This window comes from Pteropus medius, unplaced genomic scaffold, assembly GCF_902729225.1.
Source record: "Pteropus medius unplaced genomic scaffold, Ma_sr-lr_union100, whole genome shotgun sequence".
NCBI lineage: Eukaryota > Metazoa > Chordata > Mammalia > Chiroptera > Pteropodidae > Pteropus > Pteropus medius.
In genome coordinates this window covers 18,706,942-18,727,935 of record NW_024352784.1, presented here as the reverse complement: position 1 = coordinate 18,727,935, position 20,994 = coordinate 18,706,942, and the positions used below count along the sequence as shown (strand labels likewise).

General features: G+C 33.3%; 1 protein-coding gene and 1 pseudogene across 1 annotated transcript in view; both read right to left on the bottom strand.

Annotated features, from left to right (window-relative positions):
- The window catches only part of DEUP1 (deuterosome assembly protein 1), a 66,570-nt gene that overhangs the window by 7,904 nt on the left and 37,672 nt on the right, over positions 1 to 20,994 (bottom strand). The window contains exons 9-12 of the mRNA XM_039847668.1: positions 18,227 to 18,329; positions 13,707 to 13,904; positions 11,728 to 11,814; positions 3,154 to 3,350 (exon numbers count right to left, since the gene is read on the bottom strand). Coding sequence (XP_039703602.1) covers positions 3,154 to 3,350; positions 11,728 to 11,814; positions 13,707 to 13,904; positions 18,227 to 18,329 — 585 coding nt within the window. The remainder of the gene's footprint in view (positions 1 to 3,153; positions 3,351 to 11,727; positions 11,815 to 13,706; positions 13,905 to 18,226; positions 18,330 to 20,994) is intronic.
- On the bottom strand, positions 15,702 to 15,820 carry LOC120590652 (uncharacterized; annotated as a pseudogene).

Genomic DNA, 20,994 nt, shown 5'->3' with positions numbered 1-20,994 from the left:
TATGACAAACCTGCTGACGTCGTGTTTTTCTTAGTATTGGAAACTTCTAATTTATTAACTAGACTCGAAGTAATTTTAATGATTAATGTTTGCGATTACTAAAATCTTTTCAGTGCATGACATAACTTTTAAAACCATAAATTCGCTTTAAGCATGTATCTTAAATAGATAGAAAACTCCACTATTTACAAAATTCATTGTCATTAAAATTAGTTATCTATTAATAGCTTTGAATACCACTACTCCAAATTAGCTTGTAAATTATCCTAAACTTCCAAACTCTAACTTTAAAAAACTTTAAAAATATTCAATATATCTTCATCAAATTCAATTACATCTCATTCATCATTTTTTAAAAAGTGCCGAATAACTCTCTTATTGGAAAGCAAAACCTTTGCCATATCCTAAAATATGTTTTAAGTGGATGATCATGAAAAACTTTGTATCACTTCTAACAGGAGTGAAAAACAACAAAAACTGAGTTTCTTCTGAGTACATAAAAGATTACTTTAATAATGTACTATACAAATCTTTCTTAGTTAAATAAGAAGTGGCTACAAATTAGACTACAGACTTTAAAATTACGTGGAACATTATCTTCATATCTACTTTTATCTAAAAGCTTTTTCCTTAAGTAGTTTAATAAGACCTTTTGGCATTAGCGGTTGATATATGCAAATATAACTCGTGTATTTTCAGATTTTTTTTGTCTAACAAATACATATAGCTTTTACTATTTGACTTCACTGAGCGGTGCTATGAGTGAAAGAAAGAATATTTCATTTTTCACTTGCTAAATGTAATAGATATGTGCTTTACGGTTCTCCACTGGTGAGTTCACAGTGTCTTTGCATCTCAACAACTCTTTCCCCATAGCGGGTTTTACATGGTAATTATTTATTCAGAACATTCGAAATGCTGTTTCTTTTAAAAACCAGGCCACTGGAGGACACTGAAACCAGACAAGGCATTAAAACAAATTTAATGAAACTTTCAACAAATGAGACTGGCAGGATATAAGGCTTTACAGCAGGAATAGTAGTCCAAACTGCTTATTAAGATAATCTCCTGCTGAGCATTTAACCTATTATGCTGCTTTCTGTGTCTCCTATAGCCTTGTTTTTGTTAGGCACTTTTAACACATTCTGTACTGCCTGACAAAGAGAAAAAAGGGGGCAATACGAACAATAAAATACTTTTAAAAAATAATAAAAGGGAGAGTGTCTTTTTGTTTGGGTAGGAACACCTGGTACCTTCACCTAAGGCTTTCGAAGTTACTTGCACCAAGCAAGACGAAGAAACAATGCTCTGCACCTGATGGGCGCTGTCAGGTGACTTATACACAGGAAGACCCTTTATAATACCTTTAGGGGCCTGCTTTTCTCTTACAGTGAGAGAAGTGCAGACATGGGGTCATGATTTGACCGATAGAGAAATGAATACATGAGTGGGGAAGCACTTCGTGAAGGGTTTATTCTATACACCAAACTCAAGACTTTAGACAGATTTTCAGACATACTGGCCAGTCAGCATGGGCACCTTCACCAAGAACCTGGCCCACAACTGTCTCTGTGTCCATTTGTATCCTCCCCTACTGCTCCGGTAGTGCTGCCTGCCCACCACAGTCCCCATCACCAGTGCTTTTGGGGGTAGCAGCTAATCTTCCCTCATTCCCTTCTTCAACCACTTGAAGAGAGGTTATTAATTTAGCCTTTTTGAGTGGTTGCTGTTTCTTGAATCAGATTAGGATATATCCTAATATTGCATACAGGGCTGAGGTGGTGAAAGTAGGAGAGAGCTACACTACATCCACAAGAAGGTTGAACAAGAATGTTTTTGTAGTATGTCCCATGGATTTATGGATTTATGTACCTGTAGAACTGCGGGTGCTTAGTTACAAAGATGAGACTGGCATCACCCCTCCTCCACAGGACTATCTATGAGAAAATGTCAGATTCAGCCATTTTTCTATCTACCAAAACATACTTTTTAGGCACTGTGAGTTGTTGGAGGAGCATTAATATTAGTACAAATGCCAAAAAAATTGTTAATAATAATATCATTTAAGGAACTAATAATATATACTTTACATGGAACTATGTTTTCTCCTATAATTCTCGCAATAACCTTATCATTCTTATCCCTATTTGTCAGATGGGAAATTGAGGGTTACTAAGGCTAACTAAATTTCTCAAAGTTGTAAATATTAATTATTTTACATGAAAATATTATGTAAGGTTTGCAGGCTAAGTATTATTAGCTTCTGAGCAAAAGTTGTATTGAAGTTGGGTCTGGACCCATTAATTCACTATTCCTCAACAACATGGAATGTTAATAAATCTGATATCAAATAAGTTCGGGGACTGTTACACACCATCCCCCTTCTTGGAAACTCACAATGTTCATTAGCATATTAATGACTCTGAGAGATCCTGTAGAAAAGAAACTTGTTTGTTTTACAGAGAATTTTCCAAGTTTAGAAAAACAGTGAAAAGCCTCCAGAGACAGTTTTGACTCCATGAATATTAAAGTTGAATAAATTAGTCTAATTTTATGGTTGATATGTTTACTTAAATTTTGAACTAAGACATTTAGTTCAATATCTGCTGGATATGTGGACAGCAAATATTGATTTTTCATATGCTTCTCTTCACTCTGAGAAACCCTCTCTTAACACATCCATAGATTCTTTTCCTATAAATTCACCAAGTCACTGCTGGAATGTCGGTATAAGTGTATAGATTTTTGAAGTCAGAAGTAAGTATGAAATTTCTCTTTTGTTTGAACAATATACATAACATAGTAAATTCAAATTTTTTATTCCCATGACATAAAAAAATAAGGTTACACACGTGTATGTTTTGTGTGCCACATCAGCTAATAAGAAGGGCCTGAAGTGAGTAAGATTTACTGTAACACTCTACCCATTTCACTGTTATATTTTGATAGCTTTTGACAACTCAGTTTCATACAAAACAACATATCTACAGTACTATATTATCACTATAAAATAAAATTTAAAGAGAAAGTGTGTAAAATTACAGTACTATATTATCACTATAAAATAAAATTTAAAGAGAAAGTGTGTAGAATTGTTTAAAATAAATTTCAATGTTTATACATTTATATCCCTATACAATGGAGTCTGCATACCTATCTTCATTTTTTTCCATTTTTATCTGGTTTTGATAGGTGTATCGTCCTGTTTCTTCACAGGTGTTTTGATTAGCCCATCCTGATTTTCCATTGGCATGAAGTTTTGCAAGATCATTTCGGAGCCTTTCATTCTCATATTCCAATTTGTTAATAGATGTACGCCTTGAATGTTCCCTGTTAGTGAAGTCCATACTCTAGAGAATAAAATAAACCATCACTGAAAAAATCGTTCCTCATAAGCGATGCATATTTTCTGTGCGTTTGGATCAGTGTGCTGGAAAGGCCCTTTCATTAGAGTTAAGTGATGTGGCTCTACCTCCTATACGCCCTTTTTTATCCTTACCTCCCCATGACACATTCAGTGATAGTTGCTGCTGAACACAGCACAGTAAAAGCAATGCATACACTGCTGCTCATATTCCAACAAAGAAAAAGCTCACTCATGCATTAGGGTTTTCTGTATCTAGAACATATTGGCTGGAGTTCAGTGTTTTTGTGTATGCCTTCTGGTGTTGATTAATAATGGAATTGATGTACATTTTAATTTGAAAGATTTTTTTTCTGATTAAAATAATAGAAAAATCATATGTTGATTCTCTACTGTTGGGTGATGCTACAAAGTATATACTAAATACATACATAAGAGTTGAGATAGTGCCCGTTTTAAGCAATGTGGCTTCGTGATAAAGTTTTACTATCTGGTTTTGTCTGCCCAATTTTTTAACGTGTCTTCATAAGAGAATAAGAAACATGTTTAAACCACAAAATAAGAAGTTTAGAGCAAGACAAAAGATTTCTGATACAGTTTGAATTAAATGCTATATGAAGTTTCCTAGGGAGAGTCTGAACTTTTCTTCTCATAAAGTTTTTAAAAATAGTATATAGTTTCACATGAAAACTCATAAAATGCTTTGAATGACTCTACATAGTTCTTTCTAGTCCTATGATTTGAATGTCTATGAATTGTATAGTTCCTGATTAAACAGTAGTTCTTTACTGTCAGAAGGGTAATATTTTAGCACAAAAAGAATACCATGGATAAAATATCTTTGAAGCTCCATATTTCTATGGTTAAAGTCCGTAAGACTATAGATAAGTATAGCTTAGAACTTTCATTTTGAAGTTCCTAAATTTAAGGTTTTGGGTGCCTTTTCATATGGCACTACATATTAAGTGTTAAAATTCAATATATATTAGGTATTAAAAGGGTTTACCTGTTTGTTTTATTTTTTCGTTTCAAAGGACAAGCCTTCCTACATTTTCTGTTTACTGCTGAATGTATTATAGACACTTATAAATTTTTAGAAAAGTCTCACTTTTGAATAAAAAAAAATGCTCCAGGAGGGCAAACTTCCCCCAAACAGTACAGAAAGGTTTATGTGCTTATATGTCCATTGACTACGGTGTCCATTAGAAAAACACCATCGAAGGTATTTCTCAGCTTGTTAAGCTTTTAGTATGTGTCAATATTTGCTCATTTGAGATACACCAGTGCAGATAAAAGAGTCATCTGCAGTCTGCTTTAAAAGAGAAAGGACTGTTTGTTCTAAAATTAGAGCACACTAGTGGTAAATACAAAGGAGGCAGAGTATTATAAAATTTTGCCCTACATAAAAAAATATTTATATGAATAGATCTGATAGAAAAAGGTCATGGAAAAGATTCAAAATTTTGCTCTTAAAAAGATATCTACTTGTCCAAGTACAAAATTCTTGATGGTTTGCTGCTCAATTACAATTTCATTCAAACTTTTTCCTCATAAAACTAGATATTATTTGTGACTTTTTGGCCCAATGTTAAAGTAATTAATAATGAAAGTAATGATCTCTTTAAAAACCCACAATTTTCTAAATGCACCATAATTAAATAAGTGTTGTGAGCATGACCTGGAAGAATACATAGCTAATGTATTTACATGATTTATATTTAAAAGTATATTCCATTTTCCTTGTCATGTTTTTTGGGCTCTCTCATTTCATGCTTTTTTGAAAATGCTTTTCTAACAATTTCAGGAATATATCCTCCATTAGATGGTTATCACTGAAAATAGACATTGATTAAATTCTACCTCTATATTTTTCATGGGTTATTTTATAGGTTTGTTATCTCAATTTTTTTTCCTTCAAAATTTTAGGGTTCCATGGTTTTAATCCATTTCTTTATTCTTAAAATTGGCCTATTTATTTGGACACACTAGCATGAGGCCAGTTGAATTAATGAAGTGTCTGAATAATAGCATTTTGTATGTGTTCTTATTCTTTTAAATTCACGTACATTCAACAATAATAGTTAGGCTAACAAAGTATATCTACAGAAAGATTGGCTTTAATTATGTTTTATGGTAGTAGGCTGATTTTCAATATGTAAAGGTGTTTTAGATACTTGTGAGGGTACTAATTGTTTATGCTATTATTTTATTTAGCAAACTTTATGGATAGTGAAAGGCAAATTAGTCTGAAAAATTACCATAAATTCTGAGTTCTGATTAAATTTGATTTTATGACACTTTTCTTAAATGAAAGAAAATTTGATAAATATAATTACAAGTCTAAGTCAATATGGAATAAAAAAAACTATCATGATAAACCTGATTCTTCACTAGCTACCCAGGAGCAGAATAAAGCTAAACCCCTCACCTTTCCCAATGCAGTCAAGGTTTTGCACAAATCCAAGGAAAACATCTTTTTCGGAACCAAGAATGGCTTACTAGTTCTGTTACTATTCTAAGAATCTCACTGAGACCTAAAGAAAACTTACCTATCAGGTGGTTAGTCTCACCAGGACATTCTCCAGAGGAAAATGAGAACTTTCATAACCTCAAGCATACAATGGAGTAATGACTGAGTGCAGGGCTGCTATTCTTGCCACTGGTGGGTGCCTTTTAAAATTTTTCTTTCCTCGGTATAAATTAGCACGGAGCTTCACAGTCAGTCAAGCAGAAAAGTTCTCAAAAATATAGTTAGTTAGAAATGACCTACCTTAATATCACTAACTTCACTTGCCTAGAAAGGAAAAAAAAAATAATTGTTATTTTAATTATCCAAGTACCATATATTTTAGAAGATCTAAAAATAGTGACATAAATATTTGGGGTTTTTTTTGCCTGAGGTAAAATTTCAGCACCAATTATTTAATTCTTTATTTACTTCTCCATTCTTCTTATTTCACAGAGAATTAACTGATTGTCTATGTAATTAATTTCACACATAACAGATATGAATTTTCTTCATGAAATCTTTAAGCTGAGTGCTAAATAAGTGACATAATGAATTGTAAACTCTTGAAGAATTATCTTAAACTCGTTTTATTATTCGATAGACACTTGAGATTTTTCTCTTTGGGGCATAGCTTGACTATTTCAATGACTGAAGTAAATTCCAAATCATCACATACAAAAAAAATAGAGAGCAAGTATAAAGTCAACTTCCTATATGAATTACAATCATATAAAATATTTATGATTAGACAATATTTTAATAAGCATCACATTGAGGGCCATACATCAATGTTATTCCATTTTATGATATCTAAATGTCCAATCTTTAAACAAATATATATTGTACATGTATGTGCTGAGTACTATAGAGGTAATCGAGTATGAAAAAGTGAACCTCCCTTCATAGAAAATACAATAAAATTGAGTAGACTAAACTACCATATGAAAATATAGTAAATAATATGAAGTATAATTATGTGTTAAAGTATGTTGCACCAAGTAGGAACTCAGTTTTTTGAACCAATTAAAAGCAACAAGATGGACTGAGATCATGCAGGAAGTGAGGTAAGACAAGGCTTTGCCAATGTCCTTAATGATATTAGCAATGGTTTTCATGATAACTTGTTCATGCCTCCTAGACTACAGCTGAAAACTCAAAAATGCACAAGTATTTATTGAAATCCTGTATGAAATCCTGTATGAAGAGTATAAAATATAATCTACTTCTTTTCCCAAGGAGTCTATGACTGAAGAGACAAAACATACATACACTAAACAATTAAAAAATAAAAGGAGACAATTCAAAACTTAATGCTAGATTTTAATAAATAACAGTGCTAAAAAAATGTCAAAGAAAGGAGAAATAAATGGGGCCTAGAGCAGCTGGAGATAAATTCATGGAGGAGATAAAATTTAATCTAGATCTATAAATCCAAAAGCCAGTACTTTTAAATACTAATAGAATAAATAATCTCCATGTGAGCCAGACTTAACAAAAGAGAAAGCTAAACTATATAAGCTTAGGAATAAGAAAGGAACATAAACACAGAACATAGAAGGAATGAAAAGAATTATAGGATATTACTACTTTCAACAACAAGGAAACAAATCGAAATGGGTAAAGATTTCCTAGAAACATACGAATTACAAAAAATAAAACCTAAGTAGTAGTAAAATTTGAATACACCAAGTACCCTACTTCACTGAAACTTCAATGTCCAGATGGTTTCATAGCTGAATTCTTTCTAACTTTTAAAGAACTGATAATTCCAATATTATTTAAACTATCATACCCACTCATAAAGATGGAGAGCTTCCAATTTATGTTATAAAGCTAACATAACTTTGAAACAAATAGAAAAATGAGAACTATATACAAATCTCATTTATACACATAGAGAGTAATCTCTAATAAAATATCATGTAGAATCCAGTAATATATCAAAATTGTTAGAGTATGACTGTTATGAGTTGAATTTTGTCCACTCCCATTTCCCTCACCCCTAAAAAAAGAGATCTGTAGAAGTCCTAACCCCTAGCATCTCAGAATGTGGCCTTATTTGGAAATAGGATGTTTACAGAGGTAGTCAAGTGAATATGATGTCATTAGGGTAAGCTCTAACCCAATGTGACAGGTGTTCTATTAAAAAAGGAGATTTAGAAACAAAGACAGACATGCATGGAGGGAAGATATGAAGAAATGGTAAGAAGACAGTCATTCGAAGATAGAGATACAGGGAAAATGCCATGTGAAGACAGAGGAGTGAAGGGGATGCATCTTATAAAGGCAAGGATTGCCAAAGATTGCTGGCAAACACTAGATGCTATAGAGAGGCAACAAAGAACCACCCCACCCCCAAGGTTTCTGAGGGAGAATGGCCCTGTCGACACCTTGATTTTGGACTTCTAGCTTCTGTTGTTTGAAGCTATCCAATTTGTGGTACTTTGTTATGAGGGCCCTAGATCCTGAATGCTGTGACCAAGAAGGTTTATTTCAGGAATTCAAATGTGGATCAATATTAGGAAATCTGCCAAACATAGTCTATTGCATGTCAACAAATTAATGAATAAAAGACACATGATGTCATGTACATTGAAAAGGCATTTAATAAAAACCAGCAGCAAATCTTAGCTTTAAGTAAATTAAGGACAGAAGGATATAATAAAGTCCATAAATCAAGAACAAATATTATCTTAAATAGTAAAACTCTAAAACAATTTCATCTAAAATCAGGAATTGACAAATTTGTCAGCTATCACTATTATTATTTAATATTCTCTTGGAGGTTTTAGCAAATGCAATATGATAAAAATAACTGATATAAATAGTAGAAAAGGAGAAAACTGTTTTCACTGATACAATCTATCTCAAAAAAACTTAAGAACTTGTAGTTAAATGTCTACTAGAATTAAAAGATAATTTGGCTTTTCTGCCTATATTAACAATAAGTTCTTACATGTGAGAAAAGAAAAGCAGTAACAAGAATTATAAAATACTTGAGAATAAATTTAAGAATAAAGGCACAGAACCTATACAAAGGAAATTGTAAAATCTTACTGAAGAGCATAAAATAAGATATGAAGAAATGGAAAGCCATGTCATATTCTTGGATGAGAAAATATACTATCATAAAAACACCAATTCTTTCAAAATTAATATATAAACTTAATTCAATTCCAAATAGGATCCAACAGGAAATTACCAGGGGGAACTGGATAACTCGAGCTTCACATTCATATAAAAATTTAAATTAGGTTCCTGTTTTCTATCACATGCAAAATTACAATTTGAATGGATTAAACGTAGATGAAATATATAAAAATCTTGGAAGAAACTCTAAAAATTGTGTATATTGTCTAGAAGTTGGAAGAACCTTGTTATTCAAGGAAGGAAATGCAGAAGCTATAAACAAAAAGATATACATATTTGACAAATAGAAGTTTAAAACTTTTTGGCAAATCATAAATAAAAAATTACAAACAACAAATTTAGAAAAGTGCTGTTATAAACTGACAAGAAAAAGACAGCCAAACAGAAGAATGAGCAAAGAATATAACTAATTCATAATACACTGCCAAATAAATACACAAAAATATGCTCACGATAGTCAGGAAAATGCAAATTAAGGAACTATTGATGGAACTTTATATCCATCAGACTGATAACGATATAAAAGAATGATAACACATATTGTTGATAAGGATGAAAAAAGGGTAGAAATATGATTTGACAACAAATGTTTTAAAATTAAAACATACACATCCTTTGAATCAGCAATTCCATTCTTAAGAAGTTATTCTAAGATTTATATATAAGGATGTTTTTTACAGTATTTTATGTTTGTGCAAAAATCTAGAAACAGTTGAATTAATTATAAATGAATTAATTCTGAAAATTAGTTGAATAAATTTTGATACATTCTCATCAATGGATATTATTAAGCCATTATTTAGAATGAAATAGACTTAAACCGATTGACTTGTAAGGATTTGCAAAGGATATTGTTGAGTGAACAAAAACAACACATAGAAATGTGTATAATGTAATCCAATTTTTTTAAAAAAGTGAAAACCCCTAAATAGGTATATGATTATATACATGTATGTGTATATACATATATATATTCACACATGCATATGAATTCATATATATGAAAAAGTACAAAATGCTACTTACTGAATAGTTAACGTGTGTTATCTGGTAGGTAGATGGGATATGAGGTAGCAGAGAGAAATAGAGGATAGCAAAAAAGACTACTAAAATTACAAGTATGTAAGTTATGATTTGATTTATTAAAAATTATATATTTTACATAAGTATGTATTTTTTCCTAAGAAATTAGGAAAAACCAAAAGATGTTTTCTACTTACTTGTAGAGATGTCTATGCTATATAGTCAAAAGGCAGTTTAGAATAATGTATAGAGTATGCATTTATTTCTGTAAAAGAACACTTAACTAATCCCCTGTATATGTGTGCACGAGCAAAGGAAAAGTTATAGAATGCTATACACACTGGTTTGTTAGCTCTGAATATCTCTGGAGTTCAAACTAGGACTGGGGACAGAAGTAGGGATACTTAGCTTCTTCTTTGCACATCTTTGCATGTTTTATTTCTTGAAAAATAAAAACAAATAAATGAACAAAATCCAATGTTTACAGAAGCCAGAGTGAAGCAGGCTCAGCAGGGGCTGTGATGACGTAGAATACACACCTCAAAACATTCAGATAAGACATTTAAAAAATATCACAAAACCATTTTGTGAGAGAAAGGACATTCATGGAAGCGGGATCCAGTTTAATTTCTTGTGTGTCCAGTGTTTAGATAAAGGTCCTATGTGTCAGACAGATTTTATGTAACAGACAGAGAGACCGCATATACTTTACTTCTTATCCATCTATAGTACTCCAATCGCCAGGCCCAAAGGAGAAAGCAGAATGCTTCCAGAACGCTTCTACTCTTTGATGCTAGAATATGGACTATTATGAAAACAAGTATATACTATTACAGAAATACAGTATCACGACTTAAGAAAGGACCATGGGAAATACCTAATCCAACTTCCTTATTTCACAGCTGAGGAAACTGAGGCCAGGTTAAACAATTACCATACTCATCTCTTATTCTCTCCGTTCTCTGAATAATGGAAAAATTATTTCAGAATTTAACAATGGTATTTCATTAGTTCAATAAGTAATCGCTATCATATTTACATATAAAAACCAACCATCAACTGTTATATTAAACAGTTGAAATGAAAGGCACAGAGACTATTTAAGTTGCCCTGTATAAACCTGTAGAACCACTGGTTAAAACCACAAGGTCGACTCAGTCATTCATTTATTCATTCATCTTTTTATTCAACCAACATCCACTGAATACTTACTAACCCTGATGCTGTGAGGTGCTGGTTTATTAATAAGACGTTAATAAGACACAGTTCTTGTTCACCGTCTAGTGGGGGAACGAGAAACTACAAAACAAGTCAGACCAAAATACAAACCAAGTGTGGGTGGAACAATTTACTCTGGAGTTTCAGAGGTGGCTTCATCAAGGGAAAGGTTGTCACTTGAGTCAGGCCACATAGGATGTAGGATTTCAGAGGCAATAGCAAGAGCAAAAGCAAGGAAGTAGCATGTTTGAGGAAATGATAAGAATTGAGCTCAATCTAAAAAAAAGAACAAGAAGGAAAACCAGAAATTCAAGTACTTTAGACAGAAGATAAAAATAAGTTCAACCCCTGCGCAAGATAATTTGCCACTCTATAGGAAGTGCTCAGTAAATAATGTCTGGGTGAATCCTGACCAACTAAGTAATATCTCCGTTCAATTTACTGAATGATTTCAGCATGTTACCATGTACCGTCCGGGGTCTAAATCTCCCATCATTCCTTTTAGATGTGTATTTTCAGTTCTGACAGCTTTATATCTCATATCTGAGACCTGAAAGGAGATTAGTAGATAAAAGTGAATGTAAAATTCATAATTAAAGCTCACAATTCTATTATAATTAATTTTATTTTGTTAATTAAATATTTTCGATATGTAGTGAAGGGAAATATTTCTTAGGCATGATTATTATAAATCAGGTATTTTCATTTAGTTCTTTAATTTTTGGCAGGCTACACTTTATGCTCCTTTCTGATCAGTGCTAAACTAAAAACATACTTAAAATAATGATTCATTTACTTTTTCTTTCCAATTCCAAAGTTCATTTTCTCACTTCTATTTTCTACGGTATGCAAATTATCACAAGAAAAATCACAATTTTTAAAACATATTTGAATAACTATCAAATTTCTTCACTGATTAATTTTTACAATATACAAATATGACTTTAATGTTTAATTTTGTTCTTTCTGATATTTCTGCCAAATTTCCTCTTTTTTGTGACTACTTCATTTTGTCTCCTAATTTATATTTTTCACTGATTTCTTCTACTTGACAGTACTTTGACATAGTATCTGCCCCTTTATTTATCTAGGGCTCATTTCTATATAAAACACTTCCCTTAAAAAGACTTACTTTTGTAAATTACAAAATATATTCTCCTTGACAAAAACCTAAAAATACATAAAAGAATATAAAGGTGAAAAGAAAAATTCATAATTCAATTATCCAGATAACTGTTAACATGTGTAAAATATCCTTTCCTATACAGGTTCAACCAATGATACTATCCCACCTATACTGTTTTCCTGTGTGTTGTACAAATTAATCACAGTCTAAGTCTTAATAAGTGGGCAAAGGCTGACTCTTCTCTTGTTTTTATAATACACAGGATTTAAATAGCCATGTTATTTCTGAAGTGATCCTCAAATGCCTACAAAGTTATACAAATATAGTGGACAATTTGGTGACAGACAGATGGGAGGGAGGTTGGGGGGCTGGGAGAATGGGGTGAAGGGTTAAAGAAGTACAAATTAGTAGTTGATAGTTGGTCATGGGGATGGGGAGCAAGGCAGAGGGAAGGCAGTTAGCATTAGTATGATGGCTAGGTGGAGGGCCAGAGGAGGGAGGGAGCAATTGGGGGGATCATTTTATGAACTATATAGGTGTCTAACCAATGTACTGTATATCTGAAACTAATTAAAATAAATTAATAAATTTTAAAAATGCCTACAAAGTTATTGAATGGTACTCTCAAATCCTCTACATTTGAGGTTAAAAAAGATAAACCCTATGCTTTCAACAGCAGGTCATCAATCTGATAATGAGTAAAGGAGGAAGAGAATTTCAAGATATATAAGGAAGGAAGGAAGGAAGGAAGGAAGGAAGGAAGGAAGGGAGAGAGGAAAGGAGGGAGGACTTAGAAGTTAATTGCAGTATTTTAACAGTAGAATGTTGTAATTGCTGTTTTTCCCCATGAACCATGCTCTGCATTGAGTCAATGTTCCATAAATATGAACAAATTTTCATGTTTCAACATCCATTTTTTAAAACCCTAAAATAAACATATAAAATGGGGGTGGGAGGTATCCAGGAAAGTTTTTTAAAAAGTTAAAAATGTTAATGCAAGGGAACTATAGAAAATTTCAGGACATCTTTGACTAGAGCATACTGTGGGAGGTGATCAAACTATGGATCACAAGAAAATGTTAGGATGAGATTTAATGAAATGATCTTGCATTGTCACTAATTTTCCTGGTTCTCTTTTGATGACACTTTGCAATATCTCACAATGGTTTTGTGTAACTCCACGAAGCATTTCTGTGATGCCAGTCTCAGATACAATACTGAGAAATGCAAGGCTTTTATTAGTCAATAACGAAGGCTACTATCTGCACTGAGCAAGAGAGTGACCTGGACAGGTTCTGTCCTGCCCACTTACATACCTGTTGTTTTGCCAACATTTTTTCCTTTATTTCTAACTCTGTTTTTAACTGTCTCTCCAGAAGGGCAGCTTTCTTCATGATAGTTGCTATAGTGATCTCCTTCTGATGAAGCTCCTCTGTAAGGTCAGAGATTTCGTTCCTCATTCTTTCCTGCTCAGAGCTATGGTGCTCTTCCTTCTGGTAGAGTTGGCTCCTTATCTGCAGCAGATATATTTCAGAAAATATTAACATGTCTTTTTATTTTTAAAGCAGCTTAAAGCTTTTATTGGCCATGTTCAGTCTTCCTATCCTATCTTAAAACTCTGGCAGTCCCCACTTTACCCTCCGTTTCCGATCAATGCTAAATTGAAAACTTTGACAGGAAGGCAGAGAAAGTATTATCAAGCATTTGCCCCCACTCCCATCTTTACTGAAGTATACTTGGCATACAGAAACACTGCACATAATTGATGTACACCATTTTGTGAGTTCGGACATACGTTCATGTTACTCTCATCATCAAGGTAATAAACATATTCATTACCTTCAAGTTTCCTTATATACCTTTGTCATTAAGATTTTTTTTTTCGTAGTAAGAATACTTAGCATGCGATCTACTGTTAACCTTAGGCAGCGTGTTGTGCACCAATTTCTGGAACCTACTCATCTATATAACCGAACTTTATACCCACTGGACAACCACTCCGGAGTGGTGTGGCGGAAGAGGACTGGACCCAAAACTCAGAGATTGATGGACTGAGCACTTTTTAGGGAGAAAAAAAATTGGCTTAGAGAGGTGAAGTGACTTGCTCAAAGTCATAAAGCTATTAGCTGGCAGAGCTAGGGCTAGAACGTAGGACTCTTGGTTTTAAATTCAGTGCTTTTCTTTTCTTTTTTACTAAATTGTGCTGTACTTTCTGTGACTAAACACTTTGTTTTTCAGAATCATGTTGTAATAAATTTCAAACGTAGTGTGTCCATGAAAACGTGTCACCTCCTTTCTGTAAGTCCGTGGAGTCTCATATTCCTAACCTTAGCCGAGCCTTCCACATTAGGAACTTCTGGATCACCTCAGACTCTTTCCACCCTCATCTTCCCAAATCCAGTCAGGCAGCAAATTCTGTCTCTTTCATTTGGTTCTCTCTTAAGTTTTTCCCCTACTCTTCATTCCTACTACCACTTAGTCCAGCCCTCTTACCATCTTTCTGGAAATCATTCATTGTCTCTAATTTTGGGGATCTGGAGATGAAGTACACAATCACCGATCTCAAAAAAATCATAATCCGTTGGGGAAACAGAAAAATTAAGTTACAACACAGTGTGCAATCGATGTCAGAGGTATGTAACAGAGGCAGGATGTAGTGGAGGGATGCTTAAACCAGCCTGGGGTTGTCAAGATAGGATTTCCAGAGGAGAGGACATCAGATCGAATATTGAGGGACAAATGGAAGTTAGATGGAAAATACAAGATGGAGAAGGGCTCCTGGGCAAAGAGTGCAGCCAAGGCACAGTGGCATACTCAGTGAACAAAAAGGAGTTTAGAGCGGCTGGAACTTGGAGTGTTGTGAGAATAAGTCTGGAGAGTTAAATAGAGGCCATTCACAAAGTGATTTATTTGAATTTACCCCAGGGCACTTACTTTTAAAATTGACCTTTTATTCATTTCATATTTAAACATTTCAGAATATATCTCTGAAAGAATAAGATGTGCTCACTCTTTTTTAAATATAACCAGAATACCATAAGACATCTTAAAAATATTAGCAATTTATCAATATCAAATATCGAAGCAGTATTCAAATTTAAAATTGTATCAGAAGTGTAATGAATGTTTTTTAAGTTTGTTTATTTGAATTGAGATCTAAATATGACCCACACATTGCAACTGGCTCATATCTTTTATTTATTTGTTTGTTTGTTTATTTATTTTTTAGGCGATGCAACCCTTGGTTGACCTTACAGATTGCAAGGACCTTGTCTTGTCAGTCTACAATCCTTTATTTTTTTTATTTTTTATACCTACAGCACTTGGTCTTCCTAGGTGGTCTCTCATTCAAGTACTAACCAGGCCCCATCCTGCTTAGCTTCTGAGATCAGAATGGATCGGGCTAATTCAGGATAGCATGGCCATAGACCGGGCTCATATCTTTTTAAAGTCTCTCTTTTTGTATGTGTTTGTGTGATTCTAAGTACTTTACATATAGCATCTCATTTAAAACTTACATACCTCTCTATTTTGCAGATTAGAAAATTAAGGTACATAACTGCTCACAGTCACATTCCTGGTGATAGGCAGTCTGATTCCAGGACCTACGTAACTTCTCTGAGCAGAGCCCTAGACGATAGTTCACACATAACAAAAAGCTGGAGTGGGATAACGTAACATGGAAAGTACTCATGTCCAGCTGGCAAACTTGACCCGTCCTCAGGCATTATACCACTAACCCCTCGTCTGATTCTATTCTTAGTACTAACACATTCAGAATTTCAGAGTTGGACATGACTTTGGAAATCACATGGTCTAACCTCATCATTTAACAATTAGGAAAAAAAGAAAAGACTCACAGGGCAGGGGGACTGAGCCTATTACCCAGCTCCTAAGAGCCAGAGATAAAACTAGGAAAGTGGAGAACAAATGTCTTCACCCTGAGGACAATATCACAAGTCTCCTTTCATCTGCAATCTTCTTTCTCCAATTGTTTTCTTACCATTTATTTGATGAAATAACTGAGTTGTTCTGTAGTTGGTCCCGGTTTGGATTTTACTTTTGTTTGCATCCCTGAGGTGTAGTTTACGTATTCTCTTAAAATAGAACTTGTAAAATGTAAAAAAATGAATATGCTATTGTGAAAAAGGAGTAAACTATTTTTATTATTTTCACATTTAGTTATTAAAACAATGTGCTATACTGCAAAGCTTTTTTCTAAATGAGATTAATTTACGTAGCTCTAAGTGACTTTATAAAAAATGTCAATTTTATCACAGATGAATGAATAAAAATAATTCTATGTTGATAAAAGAAGATCCATAATACCAGGCCCTTACTGGTTTTATTACAAGAGAGTAAAAATGTTCTCCATAAACATTTCCTGGAAGCTATAGCTATTTATACAAAATTCACTTGCTACCTCTTCTGCACAGCAATGCATTATCTAGAGGTCTCCAAAAGCCTATAACGGATTTGTGCCTTGTATGCACTCCTTCCATATCAAAACTGTGTGTAATCCGTATATTCCTTATATTACTCTAGCTAAATCTATGAAGTTAAGAATGGTATAACTATACTTTAGGTGGTTTTGATCAATGTTTTATCATAATGTACTCACTGGAGACACCAGTAAAGAACAGGTTTTAAAGTTATATTTTTAAATATCAATAAAATCAGTTTCATGGGATTATGTGAAAAATATAAGGAAAATGATAATTAATTCATGACAACTTTTCTACACTTAATAGTTGCCTGACAGTCAATTTTAAATATTTATTTTTACTTATTGTGTGTCAGGTACTGTGCTGTGCACTAGATGATATTCAAAGCCATGCCTAGGTTCTTCCTACTTTTAACAATTGTTTAGATTATATAGCTTTAAATATTCTGCGCAATCCTCAAACCTAAAGACCAGAGAAGTGAGTAGTAGCCATGATAAACTCATGGGAAGAAAGCTACTACTGGATTTTACTGGACGGAGAAGAGAATATGCTTTTTATAGGAAGAGTTGAGAACCACAGGGTCTTCAAGGACAGTGCCCAGGTCTTATTCATCCTTATATTCCTAGCTCCTGGCAGAGAACTTGGCACATGTTAGGTGCTCAGTGACAAAATGAAGGTGTAACCCAAAACGATAGCAGCCAGTGTACCATATGCTTTCTTTGAGCTAGGTAGACCCTTTCCTAAGCACTTCATATGCATTATTTTATGGATTTTAATTTAAGGGAAGAATATGGACTCGGGAACCAGATTTCCTGGATTCAAATCTGTCCTCTGTCATGTATTAGCTGTGTAATATTGCAAAAAATTATCTACCTTATAAGATGGTTGTGAGGACTTGATGAATTAGAATTTTTTAAGCCCTTAGAACAGCTCCTAGCACATAGTAAATGCTATTTAAGTAGCAGCTATTATTAGATCATTTAATCCTCATCACAATCTTATGATGAGGTGGGTACTAATTATCCAATCTTCATCCTAGAAATGAGGACCCTGAGCAAGTTGCAGAAGGCACTTCCCCAAGTTTACACACCTAACATCTTTCTGAGCCCCCAAGTCTGTGCTCTCTTACTTATTGCTACAAGATACCTCTCACGGAGTCACAGGCCCTCCGTATTTTATGGGCAGCCTCACAGTGGCAATGAAGACCTAAGGTTTGTGTTTTCTATAGCATCACACAGAAAAATGTCAGTTTTAGCAGTTTGGTAGGTTATTATCTTAGGAGAAATATATAGAAGAAAAAAGAAAGGAGTGAGAAGAAAGATTTCCCACCCCGCTTTGTATTGAAAGACTTTGAATCTGCCTGGAAGAATGGAGCTCATTATTTTCCATACCTTATTTAATTCTTTTTCATGATTTGGTTGATCTGGGGTCACTGAAAACAGCTCTTTCCGTTTCCTTTCTTGTTCTTTAATAGGTGAATAAGATGATTCAAATCTACAAATTCAAATGAGTAAAAATTAAGCTTAACTTGATAAATTGTTAGGATAATATTATCAATTTAGACTATTGCAGGTTGCAGACATAGGTTATTAGTTTATTGGAAACATTTCTAGTTACAGACATTGCAAGTTCTAAAACGTTCAGATCGCATATTTACATAGTTCATCAAGTGCAAATGGTTTTAGAGAAAAAAAATAAGTTAAAAGGTAGCAATTACTATGGAATTTCAATTATACATTAAAAATTGGCAGAATACTGGATTTACATATGTAGATAACATTTTTAGATAAGAAAAAGAGACTGTTTCCTGTAATAAAATAGCTTGCTTGGGTAAATACCCAGTAGAGAGATTGCTGGATCATATCGTTTCAATCAATGGCACCATAAAAAAATAGAAACCTATATAATTTTATTAACCAATGTCACCACAATAAAATAAAATAAAATAGCTTGGGAACCCATTAAAAAACGGAAATCCATCTGATTTGCTTCTGTATCGTGGAAAAGAACTATGTCAAGAGAAGTCTGAGGGGAGCACCACCCCATAAAAGCGACTAAAAGTGACTGACCTGATGGTCTACCCAGAGAGCGTTCAACTACATCTATTCTTTGGCTGTTCAATTTGGAAAATTAAATTGCAACCATGTATGGGTACTAGAAAGGAAAAGCAGAAACTAGTACAAAAAGTACAATTCCCACAGGAAGTTTGGGGAAGTAGAAGCAGGTAATGCTCAATGCCACATTGGAAAAATAAAAACCATTAAAACAGAAAAATAAAGGTTCTCTCGGCAAGGAAAGCAGCATTCTTTTCTATTGTTTGACTAATCTGGTAGAGTCTGGTGTTTTGAGGAATGTACCCACTTGTGAGTACAATTTTAGATTTCCAAAGAATTTTTTAAAATGTTCACAAATCAAAAACTTAAACCACACAAAACAAAATCTAGTAATGCTAGAGAAATAACTAATGGAAAGATTAAAAATGAAGGGATCTTTTAAAAGGTATAAATTAATAGTGATATCCCTGAGGTAAATGTGTCTAGACTAGATTGTTTTTGTGTTGTTTTTTTTTTTTATTATCAAATATATATGTTAACTGCATAAAACAGAGTACATAAGAGCATATACCGCTATAATGTCCTCCAGGAAAAACTATTGTTAGCATTTTTGTGTATAGGAATTGTCTTTTTTCTATGTATGTGTATAAATACATACATGTTTCCCATAAAATTAGAATGTACTATACACATTATTTTTCAGTCTTCTTTCGTTTTCCACTCAGGAATATATTGTGAGCATTTTACTCAGTATTATCCTAAAACATTATTTCAGGATAAGTCTTAAATTTTTCTTATTTGTTATCATTTGGAAGAGGTGAAAATGAAAGTTCCTTTTTACCTTCAATTCTTCCTTCAATTCTTCCAAAGCAATTTCAGGGAGTGGAATGCTGAACTGAATGATAAAACCTCATGATAATCTTGTAAATTTAAGTGAGTGACTGGAACAAATGTCAAACTTCAAAGTGGACAAGTTCATAGAAGAAAATAATAGTCATGCTAATGTAAAATGCTAATATAAATATATAAGGGAATTATCATTTTTCATGTTGGAAAGGTGTATTGGAGTTATTTTTAATAACTCTCAGGACATATCAGCCCAAGGTGCTTCTACAATGAAAAAGAAAAAGCTAATAAAATCTTAGCATTATTGAGAGAGTTTCTGATAATGAATAAAAACATTACGATGCTACTTCTATAAAACTTTCACATGTCTACTCTCAGTAGTCTGGGCTGCTTCACCTTAATACAACTATAAAGAAGAAACAGAGTCCAAATAAAAGAAACCAAAACAATATTAAAGGGTAGAACCACATTCATATAAGAACAACTAGGATTAGAAACTTTCAGTGGGAAAGATGAAGGCTTAAAACACTATGCCCAAAGTCTAAAATACAATGTAATCTGTGAAAAGTTTAATATCTTTTCATCAAATCTCAGAACACTAGAACTGAGCCAGTACGCTCCAAATGAGAAAGATATAGCTTGGAGACCAAAGTAAATACAACTTAAAGAGAGGCTGTCAAGCAAGCATAACAGAAGAATTGTATTGGCCAAATATGTGAATAACTGTAAGATTTTAGATTAAATTGTATATTGAAGGATAGTTGGCAATGTTTGGAATTCAGCATTGGCCTTGTGAGACAGCTCTATAGAAAGTACCTACATCACTTCACAAAACCAGAATGAGACATGGTTGAAAGGTTTGCTCTTCTAGGAAATTTATGTTTTCAGGCATATACATTCTTTGTGCGAAGACATTTCTGATCAGCTCACCACACTGGAACAGTGCCTTGCACATATTATATTTTTAATAGATTTATTTATGATTGGTGATGACATATAGCTTGTATACAGAGCACTCAATAACGTCGACTGGCTAACAGGCATTCTACTTTCCTTGGTGAGACATACAATAGGTCATTTTAAAGAATTTTAATTTGCCATTTGTTTTAAAGGGCAGACCTCAAGAAATGCTAGCAAGTCCCAAAACTTTGACGAAATAATTATTACCTTTAAAACAATGTAATTTTCTTTCAGTAAAATCTCTCACCATTTGGCTATTCAGTTTTAAAAATTCTATCATGGGTCTGGCATTGGCCTTC